The 18,233-nt window shown below is 38.3% G+C and overlaps 1 protein-coding gene across 1 annotated transcript; it reads left to right on the top strand.

Moving 5' to 3' along the window:
- The first annotated feature begins 957 nt into the window (after window positions 1–957).
- On the top strand, window positions 958–17,215 carry SYPL2 (synaptophysin like 2). The gene is made up of 6 exons (XM_081947774.1): window positions 958–1,214; window positions 1,400–1,471; window positions 5,624–5,748; window positions 9,745–9,949; window positions 11,881–12,072; window positions 13,123–17,215. Exons 1-6 carry the CDS (start codon window positions 1,158–1,160, stop codon window positions 13,249–13,251), a joined length of 780 nt encoding a protein of 259 aa, XP_081803900.1. The 5' UTR covers window positions 958–1,157; the 3' UTR covers window positions 13,252–17,215.
- The last annotated feature ends 1,018 nt before the right edge of the window (window positions 17,216–18,233 follow it).

The raw sequence follows: 18,233 nt of genomic DNA, 5'->3' as shown, positions 1-18,233 counted from the left end.
CAGGCTCAAAGTGAAATTCTGTTGATGAGAACCATGAGATGCCTTGCAATCAAAGGGAACACTTTTCACAAAGCATCTTCTCTCCAAAACATGTCCCACAGTTTCAGCATTCAAGTATTTGCATTTGGCAACTATAAATTGTGACTGGCAATGTGGTCATTAAGCAAAACAATCACTAAATGAAAATGTTCTTATGATCTTACCTAACCTAACCCTAGCCCTTTCCTTTGCTTTACAGAATTGCAAAAGTTGCAAATGCGAGGATTGGTCATAAAGCTACTTTTTCATTACCATCACAACTGTGAACAGTCACTAAACAAGGCAGTCCCAAAATTAGGACCTCCTGTATTGTTCCTGCTTCTGTTTCTACGATAGAAACTATCTGCAATCCAATGTAAAATATTCATCCAATTCACCCAAGCTCAATCGTTTACAATCCGATCTCCCGGTTTCTGGGGTGGGACACAATATAATAAAATTAAATACGCGCTCCTCCACCCCTGGCAGAAAAGCACAAGCGCTCCTATTTTATATTCAATGGAAGAAAGGCATTTTCCCATCATCCAATCTGTGTTTGCAAGGATTGTACTTTAATTTTTTTCAAGCAGCGTCGAAATGTGCCAAATGCTCGCTTAGAAGCCCGCATCCCTTCAAACTTAAGATGCATTTACTTGAATAAAAAGAAAGAAAACAACGCCCTTTGCCCACCTACCCCCTTACTGCATTGGCCAAGCTCTGCGCCCCCCACCCCCAGCACTAAAATGCTTGAGACCGACGTTCCCTTCGCAGTCCCCCTTACTTACATCCTTAGCCGCCAAAGCCCAGCGAGCGAAGCGCGTCCTGCCTTCCACCGGAGAGCGAAAACACGCCGGACTCCTGGGCCGTCCGCCCCTTCGAAGGAAGGCGGAGTCGGCGGCGGGAGCGCACCGCCTAGGAGCCCGCCCGCCGGCCGTCGCGTTGCCGCGCCTCCTTCTCCTTTTGCCGAGTTTGACAGGAGTTTCGACGGGGTTTTTTTCGCGGAAGGTCCGTGGAGGAAGGAGCAGCCGTTCACGCCGCCAACTCCACCCGGGACTTTCCTCGCCTGGATCACTCCCCCGCCCACCCGCCAGAGAGCCAAAGAAGCCGATCTCGACCCTTTGACCAGCTCTCCTCGGAGCATGTCGGAATCCAGATCCCAGAGCACGGCGGCGGACAAGGAGTCTGCCAACCTGGTGGTAGGGCTCCTTTTGCTGGCCGTTTCCTCCTGCCTCTTGGTCTTTCTTTCTTTCTGTCTCTGGCTGTCCCTCATTTTCTGATGCCCTTTCCTAATTCTCCTTTCCCCCCCTCCCCTTTCCCTCCTGGCTGACCTGAAATCCCTGCCCTTGTTTTCCCCCCTCCTCTTTTTTGCTTTCCTTGCCAGGTCCAGTTGTTTGGGGGGCTGCGTTGGGGCCTCTTGGAGGAGCCCCTGGGATTCATTAAGGTGCTGGAGTGGGTAAGTTTGCTCTTTCAGTGTGCAACTTTTCCGCTTTTGCCTTCTCCTCCTCTCACTCCCCCCCTCCCCATCCTCAACCTGGTCCCCAACCTGGAAGGGAAGAATGACAATGTGCTAAAACTGTTGCCTTGGTGAAGTTTCATCAAGGGAAGGGGCCACACCAGGCAGGGAAATTGGACCTGGGTTGTGTGCAGGAGCCGCTTGAGCTGAAGGGGAGTGCCTTCTCGGGCAGTCCTTCTATGTGCAAAGGAGTCTTATGGACTTGGGGTATGTATTGGGAAGAGTGGCGAGCTGCGCTCACATTTCACTCAGGCGGGTTTAACCTTTTTGGAGCTCTGATTCTGCACATACCACGCCTTAACTTGTCCCTGAGCTCACAAATTCCCTCTCTCCTCAGCCTTCCCAAGAGGAGATTAGAAACTCTGGATTTATTTAGTCCACAGCACAGACCCAGCGCCAGGAGACTCCACTCCAAGGCTGTATTTCTGTGTGTCTCTTTTCACAGGAGAGGAGCATTTCAATTTCAATTCAATCGCTAGGAACATTTTCAGATTTCTTCCCATTTTAATGCAAAACTTAAGGAGGGGGGGGAGAAACTGAATGAGCATTAAAGGACCCAAATCGACTTTCTATTTCTTAAAAAAAGAAAAACCAATTTCCTCTTCTTCTTTTTTTTTTTACAAAATCCTGATTTATATTATAAACATCCAAATATAGCACTGTTATTGAGTAACGTGCTGTACCACCATTTGTTCTATCTTTAGACAATGGTGGTATTACTTAAACGTTAAGAATACATTTGGTCAAAACCATACAGTTAATGATTCCAATTTGTGTAATTGCACAAAGCGTGTTCAGAATCTGAAAAGAATCAGAGAGGAACTGAGTGATAAGACGAAAAAAAAACCTGAGCTAACAGCCTTCTATCTAAGTATGCAGCAGATATGGATGAGTTTAAACTTCTGTGAAAACACATCTCAAGTAATGCAAGATAATGCAAGTGGGTCCTTTGGTAAATGGCAAGGACTTTTCTTTGCATGATGCATGGCTTGAGGACAGCGATATTTGCATTGCTATATGAAGATTCTAGTCATGGCAATTTTGTGCATTGAGTGATTGGTTAAAGCACTGGATCGTGAAAATAATGTAGCTCTAAAGTCTAATGACGAATGGCACAAGTGGCCTTCCATAATACATCAAGACATTCTTCTTCTTAGATATGCAATATAAGTAAGCTGTGTGTGCCGCCTTTCATGTTTCAAATGTGTGTTCTTTCATAGTCTGCAATTGACACTTCGTATTTTTTTTTATTATGTGTTTCTGCCTGACAAGGTCTTTAGAGTCACTAAGCATTTTCAGATCTCTTTACACTTTTTTTGCATTGTGATAAGACATTATATCAATCTTCTCAAGAAGCTTCCATTTTAGAACATAGGCTAAAATTAGCATATGTTTAAAAAAGCAAGAAAGTTCTAATGACAAAGGCTCCTTAGTAAAAGTCATAGTGACTGTATCTTGAAAAGATTCCTTTGTCCTACCAGATCTGTTCATTGTATTCAATGATAATGTCTTAGCTTGGGAAGCGTTAACTACTGAAGATCCAAGACCAGATTTTTCATGTTTTCTTGAGTACACAGAGGTATTTTTCATAACATGTGGCTGTACAAACTGCTTGCAGGGGTACGGATAATATTTTCTGAATACAGCATTTTCTTTTCTGTATAGAATCTTTTTCTCAATTATATGTTTCACATCTAGCAAAATATTTGAGAACCATGCTAGTTCTCTTTTTTCTATATACTGCTGATAGAAAACATAGAGTTGGCTCTAAATTCTTAGAAATCAGCCCTTAAATTGTTGCTGTGGGACAAGTCTGTTCTGCTGAGAGTTTGAGCCTGATTTTTCCCCTGGTGCAGAAGTAGTGTTGAGTGCTGTCATTATCTGTTATCTGAAATCTGGAATTGCAGATAGTAATTACAGATTTCGTGAAGTATTGGAGCTCATGAAAGCAAAGTCAGTATTGGCTGCCAGTGAACATTTCTGGATAAGCTTTATTAAATCAAGATACAGGTAGTCTTTCCAAGAGTTGGTGACCATTGGAAGTTACAACTCACGACCATCGCAGCATCCCCATGTGATCAACATTCAGACGCTTGGCAATTGATTCGTATTTATGATGTTTGCAGTGTCCTAGGGGTTATGTGGTCACCTTTTTCAACCTCCTGCCAAGCAAATCAATGGGGAAGCCAGATTCACGTACTAACTGGGTTACTAGCTTAACAACTGCAGTGAATCACTTTACAATTGTGGCAAGAAAGATTGTAAAATGACCAGCACTCACTTAACAACTGCCTCACTTAGCCACATAGATTTTGAGCTCAATTGTGGTTGTAAGTCAAGGACTATCTCTACCTGGTTTATTAGGTTAGGAAAAAATGAGAGCCTGGCAGATACAGTAGCTTTTTATATTATGTTATATTATAAATATAATTTTGTTGCAACTGTTACTTTTAGTTGATGCTAAACATCATGACAAAGCCTTTCTTTTACTCCTTTCTTTTACCATCTTTCTTGTATCACTCGCATTTCCCTGCACGTATATACGTAGGCACAACTAATTCTGAAGTTCTCCACTCATAATGGTATTTAAGCAGCACATCTGCTAGCTTTCATTGGTTTTCCTAGCTGAGCTTATGGAAACCCATAAGGAGTACAGTGCAGCCATACATTATAATAGCTGAATAGTTGGATTTTGGTTAGTCCTGTTTTGGCTGGTTGTTAGTCTCAGCCAAGGGGTCTTCCAAAACAGGGACCAGTATCTGATTTAGACTCTTTTGTTGTTGCTTTGTTGTTACGAAGTTGAACCCACCAAGGATGTCTTACCACGTCTTGCATGATCCATATTGGTATATGTGCATATGTGTGAGAGAGTTGAGCCTAATGGGTAAATGAAACAGGTTTTTGTTCAACTGCCAAATCCTCCCCCCCCCCATTGACTTTTATCTGATCTACCACAGTGCTTGAAAAATCCTCTTGATTTAACTTTTCTTGATATCCAATGCGTCGTCATATATGGTCATATAAATCAAAACCGACAATTTTCATTAGCTGAAACTTCTTGTATTCTCTAACTTATGCAAAGGGAGATAATCATTCTAGGCAATGCTGATATGATCATAAGACTATATGTAGCAAGAGCAGACTGAAATTTGATTTTGGTCTCTTCCAACACTAGCATCCGCTTTTATATACCTATTAGTCTTGACTTCCTACAGCAGGGATGTCAAACTCGTGGCCCACCGGCCAGATGCGTCACACACTGGCCACGCCCATGCCCAGCTTAGTGAAGGAGAAAAAAGTCACGATATGTCATGTGTATCTCTGAATGGAATGGTGTGTTCAATATGAATAAGTCTATCAGCTTCAAGCACATTCTTATACTATGGATTTCACTTTTCATTTTTTGGGTGGGGATTGATTTTATGTAGCTCCGGGCTAAATATTTTGTTTATATTGAAACAAAATATTTTTGATATATGTGGCATAATTGTTTTTTGTCCCATATTTAGGGGCAGACTTTAGTCAAACCATTTAGCTTTCTATTGAAGCTGATGGCATTATTTCAGTTATTTTTCTGAAAGATGCTTTTTTTAAAGCTATCAGTTACATCTAAGGATTCTAATACTGCTTTCTATCCTGCAAAAAAGCAAGACATCTTGCTTTTTAAAAACTAATTTGATGCTTCTTCTCTTATAAAAGTTGAGTATAAACCTGGATATTTTTTTTGTAATGTTGGCTTCCCAAAAGCTATTTATAATAATTAATAATTTATTAAATTTCTAGACCGCCCCCTCTTCCTTTCTTTCAATCAAGATTTTTTAAAATCTATCCAAGAAAACATGCAGCTTAAAAAAAAAAGATCAAATGTGTATATTGCTTGCAAATTGTTTCTTCAATGGTTGATGTGCATTGATGATTGAAGTGGTTTTATTAAAACACTTTTTATAAACCTTGGTAGTTGTATGCAATTTCTGCTGTCTTGGGATTGTTCACAGGAGTTGGTAAATATGTTGTCTTGTTTAGATAAGTTTCCCCCACCCCTCTTGATTGTTAACAGATTTAATCCTAAACTCTTCTCCCCTTTTTCTTCAGCTCTTTGCCATTTTTGCCTTTGGAACCTGTGGTTCTTTTAGTGCAGAAACAGGAGCTACTGTGAAATGCACCAAGCTTCCCAAGGAGACAACTGCTATTACTGTGCAGTTTGGATATCCTTTCAGGTAAATGAAAAGCTGAGTGAGTACAGATATAGAAGATATAATGTGAAACTAAACACTAATCAAGATCACGTGAAGTGTTAATACCACTTTATAAGGCCTTGGTAAGGCAACACTTGGAATACTGCATTCAGTTTTGGTCACCACGATGTAAAAAAGATGTGGAGACTCTAGAAAGAGTGCAGAGAAGAGCAACAAAGAGGATTAGGGGACTGGAGACTAAAACATATGAAGAACAGTTGCAGGAACTGGGTATGTCTAGTTTAATGAAAAGAAGGACTAGGTGAGACATGATAGCAATGTTCCAATATCTCAGGGGTTGCCACAAAGAAGAGGGAGTCAAACTATTTTCCAAGGCACCTGAGGGTAGAACAAGAAACAATGGGTGGAAACTAATCAAGGAGAGAAGCAACTTAGAATGGAGGAAAAACTTCCTGACAGTTAGAACAATTAATCAGTGGAACAGTTTGCCTTCAGAAGTTGTGAATGCCCCAACACTGGAAGTCTTTAAGAAGATGTTGGATAGCCATTTGTCTGGAACAGTATAGGGTTTCCTGCCTAGGCAGGGGGTTGGACTAGAAGACCTCCATGGTCCCTTCCAACTCTGCTATTGTATTGTATTATATTGTACTGTTGGTAATAGTCTCTGATAAAGGGGAAATGGTTAATTTATATTTCTTAGAGTTCTTTTTATGAAGATATCCTTAAACCTTTTTCAGTGACAAGTAATTCTTTAAGTAGAATTGCTCAATATTGCAGGCTATTTTTCAAACCATTCCTCTGGAATTGCCTTAAATCTCTTAACTACTGATTCAAAATAAATTGAATTAAGCAGTGAATGATTTGTATCATTATTACAACAATGGCTGGACATTGCTCTGCATGATGTTACATTCAGAAATCTCATTTAAGCATGTTAGTTTGGATATGCTAAGAAAAAATCCTTTTGGGTTTTTTTTTTTAATGCCTCCAATTTCTAAGATCACTTTTGAGAATTCTTTTAGTTTTCAAAGTGATTTGTCATGCAACATAGAGTATTACTACTCGGGAACCAAGGCCCACTGTGCCTTGTTTGCACAGGGCAGATTTTATAGAGCTCTGAATCCCTTTTCTTTTTTTTTCCAGTTGTTCAGAGATTTGGAGACTGTTTGTGAAGGAAAATGTAATTCATTCAAGAAACTAGTGCATGCATGCCACAATAGAAACCAATTCTGATCCTCTGTTCAGATACAGTGGCTATTGGATGTTTGATGGTTGAAAAAAAGATTCAATGACTTATATAGTATAAATAAGCTACATCCCATATATTGAACTATTCCCACATGAGAAAATTCTTGTTACATAATACTAACAGTGAATTAGAAAATGCATTGAACTGCAGGAAAAGGAGAAGCTGTGATTTCCAGAAAACCTTGTAGTTGAAGAAGTTAACCCAAGTGTATTATTTTCTGGGCCATAATATCTAGAAGTCTGCCATCTATTATTTTGTTTGGGGATATGTCTGTTCAGTTCTGACAGCTAGAAATGAACCCTCCCCTCTCCCAAGACACCAGAATCTCCAATAGGAGTTTATCCTCACTAGAGTCCTACTAAGACAAGCGTTGCCACCAGCTTACACCACTGCATCTATTTAAAAAGGGCTCATGTCTGAAATATCTTGATTAGAGACAGGAGGAGGTGAGAACTCTGTTTCCAGCTGGGCACCTCGCTTCCAGATTGGCATTATCACGAAGAATGGCAGGTGGAGAGCCCAGCTGCCTTGCACTTGTATTTCAGCATGTTGTTTAGGAGTAGTTTCGTTCCTTTCCACCACACCCCCACTGTGGTTTCAAATATATTAAATCATATTTCAAATTATATGAGGGTGGAGAGCTGGATAAAAATAATATCATCTAAAACTTTGAGAGCACCACTTCCCGAGAGCAATTTTCATTGAGGAGTTTAAGCAGATGTCAATTGAATTTATGCACTTCATGCACATCCATCTGTGGATTAATACTGGCAAATCAGAGTGTAACAAAGTTGTATCACCTGAATTAAATTAAAATAACGATTATGGGACAGCAGTCCTGAATTGCTGTTTCCCTTTCTCCTTTCCCTTCACTTCCAGATGAGCATTGCTATAGCATGTTACTAATTGTGTAGGAAACTGCAGTGTAGCCAGAAATACAATAAAGCATTTTGAAAACTCTGATTTGCTTTGAGAGGAAAATGATTCTTTTTGTTACAAACGTAAAAGCAGCAGCTGACCTGATACAGCTGTCATTTATTGAGGGTCATATAAACAGATCAACCCTAGCTGCTCTTTAGAAGTCCAGATCCTGAAGATGAAACTCAAATACTTTGGCCACCTAATGAGAAGGAAGGACTCACTGGAGAAGAGCCTAATGCTGGGAAAGATTGAGGGCAAAAGAAGAAGGGGACAACAGAGAATGTGGTGCTTGGATGGAGTCACCGAAGCAGTAGGCGTGAGCTTAAATGGACTCCAGAGGATGGTAGAGGACAGAAAGACCTGGAGGAATGTTGTCCATGGGGTCGTGATGTGTTGGACGCGACTTCACAACTAACAACAGCAAAGTTCTTTATCTAAATCTTAGTGATCTAAGATTTGGTGGCTTTGATGATCAATGCCACTGCCCAAAACAAGAGACAGCATTGGAGTATGCATAATATCCTTAACTTCTTTTTGGTATGTAAGATCAGATAAAAGGTTATATTTTTCTGGAGCACAAATCAGCACTACGAAAACATTCTACATTTCGTGTAGATGCTACCATAAGGCTTTTGGATGAACAGAAACAAGAGCTAAGTTGGAATTAAATCAGTGCATAAAAGATCTAACATGGTTATATCTGTGTGCATCTTTCTCTCTCTGCCAACATCTGATAGCTATAAATAGAGGCATGTCTGTGAAGTATTTTAAAATGCCTTTGACAAGAAAGGGGAACACATTGGAAGGGTTGTTGTGGTACTCGCAGTGACAGTTCAAAACAAATCACAGTATCTCAATGAATTGTATATAGGTGGAATAGATTCCTCACTCCCCATCCTTTGAGGCCCTTTTGTCTCTTGAATTCAGAATTATGTTAGCCACGGTTGCCAAGGATATAAACCTCTTTTCTCATAGATGTATCTTCATTGCAAGAAATTCTGTATATGCATTGTCGGTTGTTAAACTATCATTACAATAAACCCATAAATTATGGTTTGCAACAGGGAAATCTCAAATAAATTCTTCTCCTTTATATTTTTTCCAAGATGTGTGTTCAATATGAGTCATGCTAAAAATAATACAGAAATAGAATAAGGCAATCCGTGATTTGATACAGGGATGTGTTGGAAGCGAGGAGAGCTTGCAAATACAGAAAGTTATAAAGATGCACTGGGAAACTAGATTTAGCTGTATTTTTTCTTAACTTATACCTTTATTTTTTTGACTTTTTAAATATATTTTTTAAACATATGTTTACATAACATTACTTACTCCAAAGGGGTTTCTCCATATATAAATTGAAAAATTTAAAGTATCATCTCTTCAACTCACTAATTCTGATAATTTTTTTCAAAGAAGGTTTAGCTACTTTTTAATTCACATTAAAATTGGTGATAGGGTTTGAGAGAATTTTTCAAATGATTTTATTAGTGTTGTTATTGGCAAGAAAACTGGATTTGTCATAAAGTCTTAGATGGATATACAATAAACAGGACTGGATAGAATATGAGGCTGCCTCATAAAATCTGGAGCCAAACTCTCTTGTTCAGGAGGTTGTTTTTTTTTTAAAATGCTGCTCTGGACTTTTCATTTTTGTCTCTAAGAAAAATGTTTAAAACCTGCAAAATATATTTTAACAAAGGTGGGAACGAGGCAAATATATATTTCCCCCATGCAGATCTCTAGATGTTAGAGATCTAGAGATATCCTGTAGCCTAATTCTTCTGTACTAAGTACTCAAATTACATTTAAGCTGTTTCTCTTGCTTTCATTTTCAATTTGACCAGGTTGTATAAAATCCCATTTGACATGCCAGAGTGTACCGAAGGATCAACTGCTAAAAGAGTGCTGCATCTCATGGGAGACTTTTCTGCACCAGCTGAATTCTTCGTGACCTTGGGAGTTTTTGCTTTTCTATATAGTATGGCAGCTCTTGCAGTATATCTACGATTTCACTCCCTCTATAAGGAGAATAAGAAGCTACCTTTTGTGGTAAGAACTCAAGTTTGGTTTTCAAGCTCTTTAGATTTCAAGTCCTGCTTCACAGAACCAGTTCTATGCAAATGCAATTAATTTAAAGCAAACTCCATTAAAAACATGCTTTTTTTCTGAATATGAAATCTGAAAAAAGGGTAAAAAAACTCCACTATATATGTTTTCAGGTAGTCCTTGTTTAACCAGGGATCAAATTAACATTGGCCTCATTGCAAAACATCACCACACACACACACACACACACACACACACACACACACACGCACACAGTAACAGTCACATAATTGCAGTCTGGTTGTTTGGCAACCTATTCACATTTACGTTCACAGTTGCCAAGGGCTATGCAATAATGTGTTCACCATTTGCCATCTTCAATGGGGAAGACAGCAGGAAAGGTTTCAAGTTACTGCCGCCTGCCAAAATGCCCTCTCCCTTCTGGGGACTAGCTGAAAGAGCCTGCTTGCATGGAGCTGAAATCCTTCATATCTGCCTGCATGGAGTTGAAATCCTTCATGCCTGCTTGCATGGAGCTGAAATCCTTTAGCAAAGAGCTCTTACGTCCAGCCCCCAAAGACAAGAGGAGAGCCAAAATCCAGGCAGGATTTTCAGGTGCTGATTAGAGAGGAAGCACAGTAAGGCAAGGGGTGTGGGTGCCTCAGGAAGGCAGGAGAAAGGGCCCAGGAGGCTTGGTGCAGGTCGCATATGAATATCTCTCTGCTCAAAGGCTGAAAATCCTGCTTAGATTTCAATAGGGAGGATCTTCAGCTCCTGAGTGCAGAGACACTTGTGCAGAACCTATAATGGATCTCCCAGGGGCTTCCCCAGCCCCAAGGAACCCCATGATCCTTAACTAGAACTTTGACCACTGAACAACCAAAAGAATGCTTAATTACTGCAACTGGGAGTGCCAAAATTGTTGAATGAAGCAGTCATTTTATTTATTTGTTTATTATTTGCTGCCTATCTCACTATGGGGTTACTCGGGGTGGTGTACAATAATAAAAAGGAAAGGAGTTCAGACAGAATAGAAGTAAAATAATAGAACTATGAAATAAACAATGGCAAAGGAACACAACAAGAATAAAACATTAATATGATAACCAAAAAGGTGGAGGAGTGGGAAACAGAGAACAAGGGGGAGGGGAGATGTAGAGTCTGCCATCAATCCCTTCCAGTGTGGAACTCCCCGATTTGGTCCCCAGACAAAACCAGACCTTTATGTCATGTGATGGTTGTTAGATAGTTGCTACAACTTTAGTGGTTTCCACCAAGGTCCTCCCTTCTGGCGGGAACAGAGGTTTAATCTCATTGGTCGAAGGGTCTGACAGCTCCCTATAAAAGGGCTGCTGTCAGACTCAACCTTCGCTGGATTGTTCTTACTTGTTGTAAGTAAGTAAAGAGCTGTTGTTGCCTTTAGCCTAGTGTGCCTTTCCGTTACCCGATCTAACAATGATTTGCTTAACAACTGCTTAACTCAATGTCTGAGATTTCAGTCCCAATTGTGGTTGTTAAGTGAGGACTACTTGCATTCAGTTTGGAAGTCCTGCCCTCTTTTGTTTTGTATTTTTCTTGACCTTGGAGTACTAGCAGAATCAACCTATGCAACAGTATTATTACCTGATTCATGTGATGTGCTCAGCCTGGATTTGCTTATCCATGATTTGTTGAATAAGCCACATTGGTTTATAAACCAATAATAGCTGCAGCAGCAGCAAAAGAATCTATATTATGACTAGGTGCAGCTATGGAGTGGAGTGATTATCGTTAGCTTACAAATAGTGTGAAAAAACAAACATGTCTGATTAAAATAAATGGTGTGAGTATTTTGGATGAAGGGATATAGCAGAAGGGAGGTACCGTCATGGAGTACACTAAACATGGCTCCCTCCCTCTCTCTCTCTTTCTCTCTCTTTTCCCCCTTCATTCAGGACTTCTGTGTGTCTGTCTCATTTACCTTCTTTTGGCTAGTGGCATTTTCAGCTTGGGGCAAAGGTCTGTCAGACGTGAAAGGAGCTACACGGCCTTCTAGCCTTATTGCAGCCATGTCAGTATGTCAATTCAAAAATGCATTGTGCAATGCTGGGGCCACTCCTTCTATGAGTTTGGCCAACATCTCTGTGGTAAGAGTTGCCTGGAAGTAATGTAATGATTGGGAGGGAGAAGATGGGGACTTTAGCTGCACTATGGTCAATATAGTACCATTCCATTTCTTTTACTAAATCAAAGCCATTCCGACAACCAATGGGTAGTCTGTTAAGCCTTATTCTGCAGTAACTCTGAAATTATGCATTGAAAGAGGATGAGCAAACACCATCATTTTTATGAACAGAAACTTTTGTTTAAGTTTGCTCAACAAGCAGCTGTTAATCAAGAGAAAGGCAAATCATAATGATCAAAGAAGAATAAAGAACAGCATAAACATGCAAACATAAGAACTGTATATCTAAAAGATTACAGTTTAAAACATTTAAACGATAATATTGAAAAACAGCAGTGTGTTTAAAATAAAAGTCAGGCAATAGAAATTGTTTGTAGAACCTTAGCGATCAATACAAACATGCCTAATAAAAATAGCAATAAAAATGTTACTTGGAAGAGGTACTTTTTTAATACCCTTCTGAATACGTATATTCCTTGGGAGAATTTAAAATACACTACTACCCTCCAAGGCAGGAGAAAAAGAGAGGACCTGCTTATTGTAAGGTTTGCATAGCAACATACCCTGACCCCAAACTGGGTAGGGTTTTATGTTCTACTGAATACAATCATTATTATTGAAATTCACATATGAGGAGTTTTAGCACTTCTCTCATTATCATTTTCTACTTAGGTTACAGTACTACTGATTTGATTGTTCAGTGGATAAAGAGCAGACAAATAGACAGACTATCCAGTCAAGGCAGAATAATTTTGTAATAGACAGGCCAATTTCAAAATTATGTTCCTATATGACTTTGGATCCCACAAACATAATATGAGAAAGTATTGCTACTGCAGTACACAATTTACACATGAACATGTGTAAACCAGCAGAAGTTTGTTGTTTTTCTGTTCTTTAATCATTGTGAAAATCTGAAGAAGAGGGCGTTAAAAAGTACTGAACTGACTTTACATAAGTGCTCAGCAACTGCTTTGTATTAACTACGGCACTTCTCCTTTTTCTTCCTCAGCTGTTTGGTTTTTTCAACTTTATACTCTGGGCTGGAAATTGCTGGTTTGTTTTTAAAGAAACCCCTTGGCATGCACAGACCACCAACAAGGAAAGTTCTGCTGAACAAGGGGCTGTTGATAAGCAATAAGGAAACCCCACCCCCATTGAAGTCATCTTCCCCCCTCCCTCTCCAAATCAAGAACATGCAGTCCCTTTGCTCATCCCGTGCAGGAAATGTGTCTTCTCTGCCATTTTTGCTACTGCTCAGCAGTCATATTGGCTTCCCTTTGTGACTGAAATGGGAGGCTTTTCTCCAGCTGCAATTATTGATCCTCTTGTGGTCATAGATACACAGACTGTTCATAATTACAACAAAACTCTTCTATATTTAGATTTTGTATAAGTATACGCTACTGTACATTTTCACATTAGTCACCTATCTTAGGACGTATGGCAAAATGTCTTTTACCATTTTTTTTTTAAAAAATGAAGCCAGTAGAGTTGAATAAGCACCTAGAGAAAACCAAATAATTAGAACCACAGAACTTGGGACATCTAAGTGCTTTAGAGAGAAAATATGTCTACTTTGTATCTATAATAGTTGTACAAACAGTAACTTGGCTGAGCAGCAAAATAAAATAAAAACAAAATATTTTTTTTACCTTTAATACATTTGACGGCAGGAAGGTGTGTGTTACATTTCTCATTTTGTATTACAGAGTATATATATATTCTAAACATATTTTTGCTTCCATTAAATATAATTGATTACAACTTAAGATACTGTTTGCACACGGGTGTCTTGTTCAGCCTTGCATGGCTAATATGGGAAAGGTGTTTTTTTTTTAAAAAAAACAACAAATTGAAATAAGAGAAAGTCCTCATTGGTCATTTTGAACCACAAAGGATGATCATTGCCAATGTGAGCTGGTTTTGCTATCCATAAATTGCACACAAATATTGACCATCCAGAAGTAGCTTTAGTGGAATACTTGCTGGTATGGAATACTTGCTGGCTGAAAAACATGCAGAACTCCGATGGATGTTTTAAAAAATATAACTTATTATATTGTTCAGAATCTTTGTGTCTCGTAATTGCCTTTAAATCCTCTGTAATGGAAATTGTTAATTCTTCATTTTTGGAATTGACTATCAGTCGACTAATATATACTTGTTCATATCTCAAATTTAACTCCTGTTTGGCTGCAATTAGCAACATCATTTGATGGTGACATGAGCCACCCTAATCACCCAATGTTGCTATGGGAATTCTTAAGGAAGCTTTTAGCATCTCTAGATGTCTCTTAGGTAGAGGAGAAGACTGCCAGAAATTAAGTGTAGTATAATAAATTTACCTTTTCCTTTTCTCCATCTTTTTCATTAGAAACAACTTGCTCTTGAGAATATCAGCTATTCTCAAGCTATTCCCACCCTTCAATCCTTCAATCTCTGTTTCCCTAGACCTTAACTTAAATAGGGAGAGGGGATAGCTTTTAGGAAGATGGGGGATGCCAGAGTATGGAAGGATGATTATTTTTTCTGATATAAATCTATTACATCAGACCTTGTTTGGTCTTGGACTTTCTCTTATTTCCACTTCTTCTTTTATCAGCAAAGGGAGAAGAAATCTTAATATTACTAATACTGGTGCTTCGTTAGGTGTGGGACCTTCATATTAAGCAGGTGTCCTTTGTATTTTTTGTAAACTTCATTTTCTTCCTGAATTTTTATTACTGGTACTTCTTCACCACAGTGATAGTTTTTAGGAAATTCTGTGGCATTTTGGCATTGAAACTACGATATGTAGTCTCCTACTGGCCCTGTAGTGTCCTTTTTTTTTTAAAAAAAGAACAAGATTACTATAAACCAAAAATAAAATTGTTTGACTATCTTTTTAGAATGAGTTTCTCTGGTAGTCAAACATTATGTGTGCTTCTATCAACAAATTAGTCCATACCTAGACTAATAGCTTTTACGTAGCTAATTGTGTGTTTACATAATCATTCATTTCAAGAGTTCTATATTTTTTTCTAAAACACTGAACCTACAAATGTAGTTAGATATGCGTGTCTTTCATCTTGTTTATATCTTTGATTCTTTCTTCTGAATCTTACATATTACTTGCTACCTTTGCAAATATTTGTCCAAGGTCCTCAATTGATAAAAATCAGTGTCACGATACTGTGTTACCATTTGATACGAATTGAAGATCTGACATTTGTACAAATATTGAACAATACTTTGTAAATTGATGCTATAAACAGAAAGAAGTATCTGGCACATGCTGTTCCTTTGGCAGCAAATATTCTTTAAAAAGTATATGATTGTTGCATGCCATTGGTCATGCAAATTCTGCAAGCCACTTTCTGACTTAAAATATGCGGGCTTCTGTATTTGAAATAAATACAGTTGTGCTACATTTGCCATTATTTCTATACTCAACATAGAAGAGAGCTGTATAACAGCTGACCAGACAACAGGTGCAGATACACCCATTATATTGAATCCACAGCCATCCTAGATGACTGACTCACTGTCCTGAGGCTGCATCTTGGGCATGACACAAGCTAGTAACAATGAAGGGGCACTGCTTTTGCTGCCTTTGGGTTTTTGAAAGTTGAAGCATAGCATTTCTTACAAATTCAGTGTAGCAAATGGTGGTTAATGATGTGTAACTGAGATGCTCATGATGTCTATCTTCCCTGTCCTGGAAAAATAAAACATTTCTATTGAAAGTGGAGTTACCAATAGCTCATTACTGAATTCTGGGCATCCATGTTTACCAATTCTGCTTACTTTCTCAGGCATTTTACTCTTCTAGTAACAGGATATTGCATATTTTTACTCTCTTAGTGATTGTTAGCATTGTTCTAATAAAATATTTTGAGAGTTCACTTTGAAGGACTATGGCCTTTATGCGCATTTATAGTTTTGCTTTGATCTATGCTCAATCTAGAGCCTAAGTATAATTGCCTTAAACACTATGTCACTGAACTGTCTATTTTCCAGGGATTAATTGACTGCTTTAGAACTTTTGTATTTGGTATAGTGTATGACAAGCTTTACATATATTCACATACACGGACTTGTCAGTACGTGGTGTCTTCTAACTTTTAAACCTAAATATATGGTGGGCAAACAACAAAAAATGGTCTTGTCAAAAATTTGCAAGTGTTTTTCTTGCCAAACTATTGTCTATGTTATATATTTTCTCTGTTAGGTTGTGGTTACATACTGGAAAGGATGAAAAAGATTCCCAATGTGATCTGTATTTGTTGTGTGCCTTTAGAGCGATTGGTTGAGATGCCTAACTGAATAGTAATTATTCTATGTAGAATACATGCATGCGCCATAAATAGAGAAATACCTGTAAAGTATATAGTCAAAATTCTGGCATAATGCCAAAATATTCAGAACATGAGCACTTTTTAGGTTGCTCAGGCTCTGACCATCAATTTTCTAAATCATTTGTTTCATTTTTACCTATTCTTAATAGAACAATTTGTTTCTAATATGCAATTAAAAATATACCCTTTTTATGGCAACCGAGTCAAAAATTTGCTGCCCTCTAACAGATAATATTAGAAAAGTGCTATCAAATTCTTGTTGTATTCTTCTCTTCAAATTAAGCATATTTCACCATGTCCAGAACATTTGAGGAATTTAAAACATGGCTGTGTGTTTTATCTGAAAGATAGAATTATTTATTCTAACATAGTTGGATAAAAATGACAAATCCAATCTAAATAGCTGGCTGGCCTTGTGGCAACCATAATAATAATAAACCACTGATTGAATAGGCTAGCCGCTAGCAGTTGATTGCAGTCTGCCCTCCTGTCTCTAATTTATAATGAAGCCTTTTCTTGCTCTCTTTACCACTACTCACTCTATTAATCTAATGTAAAGCATATATAAGGCATTGAAAAAGGAACAGTATTGCGATATACACGGGACAACTTTTCCAATCTGATCTTAAAACAATGTTTTGTGAGGAAATGGAGAGAAAAAGAAGGCCATCCATGAAATTTCATGGGTATTGGGGGGGTTTGAACTTTCATTCTGAAAGATACCTCAATGATTTGTAACAAAATAAAATAACATAAAATATTGAAAAGCAAAAAATTGTATTGATTTTTTTTTTAAAACAGGGACGTAAATCCCTTTTTACCTTGTTGAAAACAGTGTGGAAAAGGGGAGATAGGGAGTTGGACCCCAAACATATTCAGATAAGTGAAGAAAAGTTCTATTTTGCATTTTAAAAAAATGCCAAATTGCACTTTTTAAATTTAAAGTTGAAGCATGCATAGATGCTGTTGAAGATGCCACTTTCCAATATTTGTAACCCATTACCATACGATGTGTTGTCTACTTCCCGCTGTTTTCATGAAAGTCCGAAAAACCTCCCCACCCAGACTAATTCTGATTTGGTGAAGTCAAGATGTCAGGGGAAACAACTGTTGGATCAACTAAGGACACAAAAGCCACTGCTGGCACTGTGATGAGAGAGGTGTTCTGATACTTACTGTCAGTTCTATTCCCATTTAAGAGCCAAAACTAAGATTGTATTGACGTCACAGTCCACTCAGTTGCATTCATAATTGAACTGGATCTTAAGTTTGGCCTCCCTGATCAAATGTCCACATTCAGTTTGATAAACTATATTCTTCAAAATAGCTCACACAAAAGACAACTGGTCAGAAAACTGAATTAGCTAATCATTATGAAGTGAAGATCTCTACGCACACTGTAACAGCATACTGTAAAGCCTACCAAATTATTTTTTTGGGGGGGGAGGGGAGAGAAATCCACTGTCATTACAAGTTCTCGACAATAGCAACCCTTGTCTTTCAAATCAACTTGGTCCAATAAAAATTGCCCAGTGCATTTGGGTTTTTGCTTTTCATCATTGCATACTATCTTTGGTCATGAAAAATAACTACGTTGATAAAACTTTGAAGTGCTCTCTGTTTAGTAAAAGGAAAATTTAGAAATACACATAGCAGTTTCAGAACATACCACAATACGACCATGTAATCTACATTAATAATAACTCAAAACACAATACAGAGTTTGCGCAGTGAAGCTTTTGTTTCCACCAAGTTTTAGGTTAGTAGAACCTTCTTATAAAGG

The sequence above is a fragment of the Natrix helvetica genome, assembly GCF_964273705.1.
Source record: "Natrix helvetica genome assembly, chromosome: 3".
NCBI classification, from domain to species: Eukaryota; Metazoa; Chordata; class Lepidosauria; order Squamata; family Natricidae; genus Natrix; species Natrix helvetica.
Note: the sequence above shows the minus strand (reverse complement) of the source record. Positions and strands in the feature narration are given on the sequence as shown.